At 37.0% G+C, this 10,498-nt stretch overlaps 1 protein-coding gene across 1 annotated transcript; it reads right to left on the bottom strand.

Annotated features, from left to right (window-relative positions):
* Nucleotides 1–9,179: 9,179 nt before the first annotated feature.
* Nucleotides 9,180–9,644, bottom strand: LOC107874275. Its single transcript, XM_016721106.1, has one exon. The coding sequence runs from the start codon at nt 9,642–9,644 to the stop codon at nt 9,180–9,182; it is 465 nt and encodes a 154-aa protein (XP_016576592.1).
* Between the last annotated feature and the right edge of the window lie 854 nt (nt 9,645–10,498).

Below are 10,498 nucleotides of genomic sequence, written 5' to 3'. Positions count from 1 at the left end.
AGTTGATGGAAATTATTTTTGCATAATGCATTACCTTGCAAGTGTAGTTGGTATGATGATACCAACAATGTATGCCTTAAAGTGTATTATGGTTCATTGAATGGGAATGTGTGTATTTTAATTGGGCTTTAATAAAGGTTGTGTAGCTGAGTTGTGAAATTAAAGGTTCGAGTGACCAATACTAGAAACCACATTTGTCGACATGAGGGTCAAAGTGACTTAGGAGGTTTGAGTCCCCATTATTATTATTTCATGATTAAGGAGTTTCAAGTCCCCCAACTCAACTAATTTTCGACTACATGAAATGACATGAAGATAATGACATGGCTGAAACTTAGACTGGAAAATAAATGAGTTAAGGAAGACTACTACCATAGGCTTAATCTGATTTTGCTGAAAAGAGGTAGGGATACTTGTTTCGCATGTCTGTTTCTGCTTCCCAAGTGGCATCATCAACAGACTGATTCCGCCAAAGAACTTTGACCAAAGGAACTTGTTGGTTCCTTAGTCTACGGATTCGGTGCTCAAGAAAAGTTACTCGTATGATAGGCTATTCTGAATGCCTTTGCTTTCTAGAGGGACTACAACAGCTAAATCATCCATACATTTCTTCAATAATGATACATGGAACACTTAGTGAAGTGATGACAAGTATGCAGGTAGCTCAAGCTCATACGCTACCTTCCCCACACAACTCAATATCCTATAGGGACCCACATATCAGGGATTAAGCTTCACCTTTTTACCAAATCTCTTCACCTCTTTCATGGGTGAAACCTTTAAAGAAATTAAGTTATCAAGTTCAAACTCAAGATCTCTCTTCCTTATGTCTGCATAAGATTTCTGACAAATCTGAGCTGCCTTCAATCTCTCTTGAATCAACTGGACTTTCTCTATGGCTTCAAACACCATATCTGGCCCAATCAACATGGCCTAACCCACTTTGAACCAACCGACTGGTGACCTACATCTCCTCCTATAAAGAGCCTCAAACTGGGCCATCTGAATACTAGAATGGTAACTGTTATTGTTGGAAAATTCGATCAATGGAAAGTGCTCATCCCAACTTCCTTTGAAGTCAAGAACACATGCCCTCAACATATCTTCTAGGGTCTAAATGGTCCTCTCTGCCTGACCATCTGTCTGAGGGTGAAAATTTGAACTGAGATTAATTTGGGTACCAAGACCCTTCTGAAAGGCTCTCCAAAATTGAGAGGTGAAATGAGTACCCCTATTTGAAATGATGGACAAGGGAACTCCATGTAATCTGAGCAACTCTCTAATATACAGCATAGCATAATCTTCAGTTGTATAGGACATATGAATTGGAAAAAGTGTACTGATTTGGTCAACCTATCTACAATAACCCAGATTAAATCATGCTGATAATGCAAATGGGGTAATCCTGTAACAAAGTCCATGTTTTACGTCTTCCCACTTCTATGTGGTGATGCTAAACTCCTACAATGTGCCACCAGGTCTTTGGTGCTATTCCCTAACCAATTGGAAAGAAGCATACTTGGCCACAAATTTTGCAATGTCATTCTTCATATCACTCCATCAATAGGCTTCCCGCAAATCGCGGTACAACTTGGTGGCTCCTGGGTGAATAGAGTAACGCGCACCATGCACTTCTTCCACAATACGCTACCTAAAAATGTCAATGCATGAAACACATAATCTACTCTGGTATCTCAACATACCATCTCCCCCTTCGGAGAAAACCTCTAGCTTTTGGTCTTTAATTGACCCCTTCAGCTTGACCAAACTAGAGTCCTTATCTTGCTTCTCTTTCACTTTAGAAACTAGAGAAGATTCTGAACTACTCTAAACCCAAATACTCACCTCAGTCGATTCAACCAACCTCACACCCAATCTAGCTAACCGGTGAACTTCTCAAACTAACTCTCTCTTATCATTATCCACATGCACAACACTACCCATAGATAGTCTACTAAGGGCATTTTTCACCACATTTGCCTTTCCCGGATAATATAATACACTCATGTCACATTTCTTCAACAATTCTAACCACCTTCTCTGATGAAGATTTAACTCCCTCTGAGTAAACACATAGTGCAAGCTTTTGTGGTCCATGAATATATCAACATGAACCCCATAAAGAAAGTACCCCCAGATTTTCAATCCAAATACAACAACATCTAGCTCAAGATCATGGTAGGGTTATTATTTTTGTGAGGCTTAAGATGTCTAGAGGCATAGGCTATAACCTTACCTCTCTATATCAAAACACAACCCATACCAACTCTAGAAGTATCACAATAGACAATGAATCCATCTTTACCATTAGGTAGCACTAAAACTCGAGCCTTCAACTCCTGAAAATTCTTCTCCCAAGAATCTGACCACTGAAACTTAACTTTCTTTTGGGTCAATATAGACATGGGGGCTGTAATAGACAAAAACCTTCAACAAAACATCTCTAATAACCAGCTAAACCCAACAAACTACTAAGGTCTGATGGAGAGATAGGTCTAGGCCAGTTTCTCACTCCTTTAGTCTTTTGGGGATCGACTCTAATGTCGTTACTGAAAATAATATGGCTAAGGAAATCTACTGATCTTAGCCAAAATTCAAACTTACTAAATTTGGAGAATAACTGGCAATCTCTAAGAGTTTGCAACACAATTCTAAGATGGTCTACATGGCCATCCTCTCAACAAGAATAGACAAGAATATCATTGATAAAGACTATGACAAACATGTCCAAATACTATTTGAACACTTTGTTCATCATGTCCGTGAAGGCTGTTAGGGAATTTGTCATCCTGAAAGACATGAGAGAAACTTGAAATGACCATAACAGGTTCTGAAAGCTATTTTTTGAATATCACATTCCCTTACTCTAAGCTGATGATAGCTGGATCTAAGGTCTATCTTTAAGAAATAACTTGCACCTTGGAGTTAGTGGAATAAGTCATCAATCCTAGGAAGAGGATATTTGTTTTTTATTGTAACTTTATTCAATTGACGGTATTCGATACATATTTGGAGAGAACTATCTTTCTTACGCATGAATATGATGAGAGTGCCCCATGGAGAGATGTTAAGCCTTATGAAACCTTTATCTAAGAGGTTTTTAAGCTTCTCTTTTAACTCCTTAAGCTCGGTAGGATCCATACTATATGGAGGAATGGAGATGGACTGAGTATATGGAAGAAGGTCAATATCGAATTCTATTTCCCTATCAGGAGGTACCCTTGGCAAATCTTTGAGAAAAACTTCAGGAAACTCATTGACTACGCGAATTGACTGAACTATTAGAGCCTCAGACTTAGTGTATAGATGCTCCCTTTTTTATATCAACTTTCTGGCTTTAAGATAGGATATAAAATGACTTTTGAGAGACATTAAATTACCTTCCCACTCAAAGGTTGGCTCATTAGGAAACTGAAACTTCACTACTCGAGTATGACAATCTATAGATGTATAACAGGAATAGATCCAATCCATACCAAGAATAATGTCAAAATAGACCATGTCTAATACTATTAGGTATGATAATATGATCTTATAAAGGACAGCGATAGGACTCTTTCTATAGACTCGTTTGGCAATAACTGACTCACCCACAGAGATGGAAACTAAGAAGGTCTTAGGGAGTTTTTCAGGACCTAACCCAAAATTCACTACAACTAATGGGGTCACATAAAAGATATTCGACCTGGGGTCCAGCAGTACATAAACATCAAAATAAAAGACCCAAAGCATACTAGTAACAACATCTGGCAAACTTTCCTGCTCCTAATAGGATGGTAAATCATAGAATCAATTCTAACACTGACCACCACAAGTACAGGATAATAGACCTTGAGGAGGGACTAAGTACACTAGTAGCCTGAGTCTGGAGATGAACTTCCCTGCTTCACTGCTTCCCTGCTTAGCATGCGGACAATCTTTGATTCCATGACCCAACTTACAACATCCATAACAGTCTTTCTATCCAAACAAGTACTCTCCAACATGATTCTTACCATACTTAGCACATAAAGGATAACTTAGTTTTCCACCCACATTACTCTGAGACCTGGCCATAGAAGTTCTACCCCATGACTTTTGCCTTGTTCTAGGTGCAGGAATATTTGCTAAAGATAGCGCTAGCATAGATGAGTGACCTTGAAACTGCGAATGATTTCCCCTTTAGACCTTGTCTGGCTATAGTCATACTACTCAATTCTAGCCTTCTTATTTCCCCTCTCTCCCCTTCAACTTTTTTACCACAATCCGTTTAGCATAAATCATCAGCCTAGCAAGATCCATATCCCCAATAAGTATGCATTCATACACTCTTTCACTACCAAACTAGACACTCGAATAACAAACTTACTCATTCCCGATCTAGATTCATCCATCGTGTTAAGGGCATACTTAGACAACTGATTGAACTTAAAGCAGTACTCCTTCACTAACATGGAGTCCTACCTCAGGTTCATGAACTTCTCTACCTTAGCTTCTCTCAACTCACGTGGAAAGAACCTAAACACCTTCTAACTCATAGGAGCTGCATTCTCACCTCTACCATTCTTCCATATTACCACCCAATCATACGATATATTTTTCAGCCTATAAGATGCCAACTCCATACTCTCCTCCTCAGTAACATGTATAATTGGGTGATATTTTTCACCTCATCTAAGTAAAACTATGGGTCCTCACCTATTTTTAAACCCAAAGACCTCAGGTGGATTCATTCTTATGAAGTCATGAATTCTGGATGTAACTAAATCACCATTCTACTGAAGTGGGATTGCAGTCTGATGGTTGCCCTAAACATTGGCAATCAAAACTTGGGCCAACGCTTGAAAGAAAGCCCAAAATTCAGCATGGGATACATTCTCATTCAGAGGGTCAATAGGGTGGGGTGGCTAGTTATCATTACACGTGTATTAGTTCAGTGATGAGGCATATTCTATCATATATGAGCAGGAGTTAAAAATAGATAGAGACATTGTAAGAATGATAGATCATGAAAGAAAAGGATGAATTCCTAAATCATTCCATTGCCTCTTGCTCATAAATGTGGCGCACTTCACACACATGATCAAGATTCTACATAATACGGCTTGTCTGACTCCCTAGGACTCTTTAAACCTTAGACTCTAATACCAAGTTTGTAATGCCCCAAAAATAGGTCCCAAGATGTTACACGGTACTTAAGACTATGAGTAGTCTCAAGCTAACCCTTTAGGCCTTCTACAAAAGTTGTAACTCATAATACAGGAATCTAGGCATGCAAAATCTTACTAAACTACTGAATATTGTCAGAACTGAATTAGAATTAACTAAACATAATGTTGAAAGTGTTTAACTTGAAAATTTGAAACACCGACACTATAAGTCTGAAATGTATCTAATTGTAAGACAAGCCTCTAATACTATTAACTAGAGAGTCGGTGGGACAGACCCCTAGCTGAATCGAACTAACTGAAAATAACTGAATAAACTATTCTAAAGAGCTGGAAATCTGATTAACTAGGTCCCCAAACTATGAGGACTTACCAACTATCGGTATGTAGATAGAGATGCTCGTGGTTAATCACGCTGCTGGAACTGAGCACCTAAACCTACATTACTAAACAATGTAGCACATAGACATATATGTGGATCAGTACTTTTGTAATATACCGAGCATATGGGGGTGAATGCATAAGTAAAACTGTGATACAATGTATATCTTTCTTATAAAAAATGCATGCTAATTATAAATGGATCACCTTGGCTTGAGTAATTGAAAGCTGAAATCATAAATCATGAATGATAAAATATACTATATGAATACTATAAGCCACCGCACTTAATTCAAAGTCTATACTTGAAATCTATTATCAAATCATGCATGCTAAGTGTAGGAAGGACTCACTTTTATTATATGAAAACTAAAAGCTGAAGTTCTGTAAGTAATGTCTTAAGTAGGACCATATCTAAGTAAATATATTAGCCTTTACACTTGGTTTTTGAAAAGCTGTTCTATTATTCTATTTTTAAGACTTAGGTTTAGAAAGGTTCTTCGAACCGACATATACTATGTAAGCTATCATAGTGTTAAATGTCTAGTTACCGTAAGGTAAAACCTTATGTTGGGGAGAGGTGCCATACTCATGCCAAGGAGTCTAACTTGAGCTAAGTAATCACAATCTGTATCTGTCATCCATATACATGGAAATAATCTTAATTTGTACCTATGTTGGCTCATAGTTCTGGGGCATGTAAACTAGGACACATACCCAACTCGGTGCTAAATACTGCTATCTTTAATTTATATGCTCATTCTATAGGAAATCCACTTTAAGACTAACATAAGGATTTACAATAAAAATCAGTTATGCATCTGTTTACTTTAAACTATAATAAAACTAACTGTGTGGATTCCATATCTTAGGTGAGGATCAAAAGATCAAATCTTATTCAAAATCTAAATATAAACTAGTCTTAGGGTGCTTAAAAGCATAATCTTCTTGAAATATCAATACTTATACTTAGGGCTTAAAACCCATGCTTTAAACTCATATCAAATTATCACAAAGTTCATAATTAGTAATAAAATCTTGAAATTCCTTAATAATTCTAGCCAAGATAATGAAATTAATTCTCAATCCATAAAATCATACCACACGTATAAAGATGTGAAAGGAAACATGCAACTCAACATTTAAATCACTTGCAACATCAACATCTTTGAACAATGATAATTGGGTATGAACCCTAAACTGAAATTCTTATAATTTAATGTGAAATTCAACACAAAAACTAGTTTTGGGCACAATGATGAAAGGAGCATCCTTGTTCATAACTCCACATACCTTATTTGATTATTTGAATGCAAAAGCTTGAACTTTGAATTACTAACGATGTTATTGAAGCTTCTTCTTGAAGTTCTTGAACCTGTAAACTTGAATTATTGGTTATCTTTAAAAAAGAATGATGAAACTTTGGATTTCATGGACTCAAGGTTGAAGCTTTAGGGGTTTTTTTAGAGAAATTTGGTGAATAAAGAGTGTAATAAGCTTAGAATAAGGTTAAATCGTCTGTTTTCATGAATTAGGGCTAGAGTAATTGACTTAAATGCGCTTTTGAAATTTAAAATTGTGACTAGACTCTAATTTTACACCTCAGCAAGAGGTGTTGCTATCGCGTTGCGTTACTGGAAATGGATGAGTGGGAAATTTCCCTTCATCAAGATGTGGTGCTATTGTATTGCGTCACTTGAAATGAACGAGTGCAAATTTGCACTTCACCGCGTCATATCACCTATTAAACTACGATTTTTAGAAAAATATGGGTCAATTGTAGTAAGCTGCTGGAAAGGACAATTGTGATTTTGGAGCTCACCACAACGCGATATAATTGCGGTAAGCTATAGCCTCACACAAAAAATGTCATAGCTTTTCACCTGGGTATCGAATTAAGGCGAAATTGGTATTGTTGGAAAGATGATTCAACTATCTACAATTTGGTTGGTCTAGAGCAGGAAAATTCTACATACATCAAGAGTTATATACTTTCAAAATTTACTCTTATAGGATCAAACACCAAACTTTGGACGAATCTAAGGTTCTTAGCTCAACTTGGCTCTAAGTAATTTCTATGAACATTCTTCACCTACTAAACACTTCACACACTAGGAGCAAAACTGAACTAGGAAAAGTATAGGGTGTAGATCAATACCGCTTGTATCACACATTACCTCAAAAGGGGATGACCAATCTAGGGCCATAATGATTGGGACTAAAATATGTAATTTCTTGAGGTGATCAAAGGATATTAAACATGCCTTATCAAAGTTGAATTTAGTCTCCTTCTCAAGGAGTTTGTATATAGGTTTAGCTATCATGGAGGTGGTAGCTTGGAAATTACTTCTACCTTAATGTCTAAGAAAGCTCCTAAGACCCTTTACGGACATAGGGTTGGTATCTTGGAAATTACTTCTGCCTTGATTTGATCAACTTGAATGCCTTTCCCCAATATCTTGTTGCCCAAGACAATATCTTCCTAAATGGCATCTTTCCCAATTTAGGACAAGGTTAGTTTCCATGCATCTTTCAAGCACCTTGATTAGATTTTGAAGACATGATTCAAAAGAGCTCCCCAATACCGAGAAGTCACCCATAAACACCTCCATTGAATCTTTGACCATATTCAAAAATATTGACAACATAAAACATTACAAAATTGTTGGGGTGTTACATAACCCAAAGGGCATTCGCTTGAATACGAATGTCCCATATAGGCAAGTAAATATTGTTTTTTCTTGGTCCTTCGGGATGATACAAATTTGATTATACCCCGAGTAACCATCCAAGAAACAATGCCATCCCTTCCCAGCTAATCAATCCAATATTTATCCATTAAATGCATCTAAAATGACCTTTTTCGGTCCACGAGATTAACTTTTAGTAACATGCACACCTACTATCTGCTGACCAGTTGGATGGGGATGAGATTATTCTTTTCATTTTCAACAACCTTGATGCCACCCTTATTTTGGACACATTGTACTAGGCTCACCCAAGTACTATTGGATATTGGAAAGATTACATATGTGTCAAGCCATTTGATGATTTCCTTCTTTACAACATCTTGCATAGGTTGGTTAATCCTCCTTTGGTGTTCCACACTTGGCTCATGATTTTTTTCAAGATTAATTTTGTGGGAACAAATTCTGGGAGTTATTTCTATAATGTTCGTAATTGTCCACCCAATGGCTCGAATGGACTTTTTCACCACTACTTTAAATGTATCCACTTGAAAGGGTTTAAGGTCACTTGTAATAATGATTGGTAATATATCTCCCTCTCTGAAGAAAATGTATTGGAGATGTGGTGGTAAAGGATTTAAATTAACTTTGGGTGGATCAAGAATTGATGGTCTTATGGGTGGGCTTTCATAGTTCTTTAGATCAAGATCCAACTTCATTAGGTTCTTGTTATAAGATTCAAGTCCCATTAGGGGTGTAACCACTTCGTCAAATTCCTCCACTTCCTCTATTTTGCAATTCTATAGCACCCCTATCAAAGGGTCATCCAGTAAGTTCACATCGATATGATTTGTCACCTCCCATCCATAACATCAATCACCGAGATGACTTGTAAGTCCATTAGTTGATTCATCGACTTACATACATTGAAGGACACTTCCTCATTATGAAATCCAAACTTTATCTAACTGGACTCCACATACACCAAAGCCTTCTCAGTAGACAAGAATGGTCTCCCAAGGATAATAAAAACTTTAACATCCATTACATAATCTAATAACACAAAGTTGATCAGGAAGATAAACCGGTCCACTTTTAAAAGAACATCATGAAGGACTCTCATCAGCTTCTTGATAGTCCGATCAGCCATGAGCAATTTCATTGAAGTGGGTGACGACTTTCCCAATCCTAGCTTGTGGAAAATATCATAAGGCATTAGATTTACATTTGCTCTGAGGTCGCATAATAACTTTGCAAACTTGAATAATCCAATGGTGGATAGAATGGTGAAAGCACCGGGGTCTTTCCTCTTTTTTACCAATGGGCTTGACACAATGGCACTACAATTATATGTTACTTCTATAGTTTTATCCTCCACAAGTCGTTTCTTTTCTACCAAATCTTTCACAAATTTAGCATGATCCGACATATCTTCCAAAGCTTCAATTAAAGGAATATTAATAGATAGGGCACTAAATCTATCAAAGAACTAGTTAAACTTTTTATTTTCCCCCTTTTTATAAGACATTTAAGAAAAGAAGGAGGAATAGTATTTGGTGGAATGGAGATAATTTTGCAATCAATTGCCTTTGATTTTTCAACCACAATCTGACTTATCTTTGGCCCATCATCATTGTACCTTTTTATCTTCACCTTTGTTTGCTCATCATATTATTTTTCACCTGGGTTGTCAAAATCAACATTATTATCAAGACTTTTACTATCCTGGGAAATATGGTATTTGTTACCTTCTCATTTGACATTTCTTCACTTTGTCTCTCTATGAGACAACTCGATATTTGATTCACCTTTGCTTGGAGTTGTAGAATTGTGATTGAATGGGACGCAACCATTTGGTAGAGCATTGAAAAATCATTTTGCATTTCACCCACCATCATACCGGTCCCTCTCAACAGTACTCAAGATTTGAGCCAATGTTTCTTCACTGATGCATTCTTCTCTTTCATGGTTCTGACCTTGATTTCCACTTTACCTTTTAGAATCAAGGTGGAAACCCTTCGAACACTTAGTCAACACACTCAAATTATCATGAATCACCTCTTCCTCCATACTTTCACATGTTTTAACCTCTCTTGTACTAATCATAGTTACACTTTCCATTTGGACTCCCAACATATGCTCAATTAAGAGCTCAATGTATAACATCATCTTGACCATATTTGTATTTTTCTCCTCTTATTTGATTTTATTCCCTTGGCACATAAAGGATGTGGAGGGAGCCTCCATGGCTACCTCGTCATCCTTCATGTACCAGCCCTTAGA

The sequence above is a fragment of the Capsicum annuum genome, chromosome 6 (genome assembly GCF_002878395.1).
Source record: "Capsicum annuum cultivar UCD-10X-F1 chromosome 6, UCD10Xv1.1, whole genome shotgun sequence".
Lineage (NCBI taxonomy): Eukaryota > Viridiplantae > Streptophyta > Magnoliopsida > Solanales > Solanaceae > Capsicum > Capsicum annuum.
This window is presented reverse-complemented; position numbering and strand designations above follow the sequence as displayed.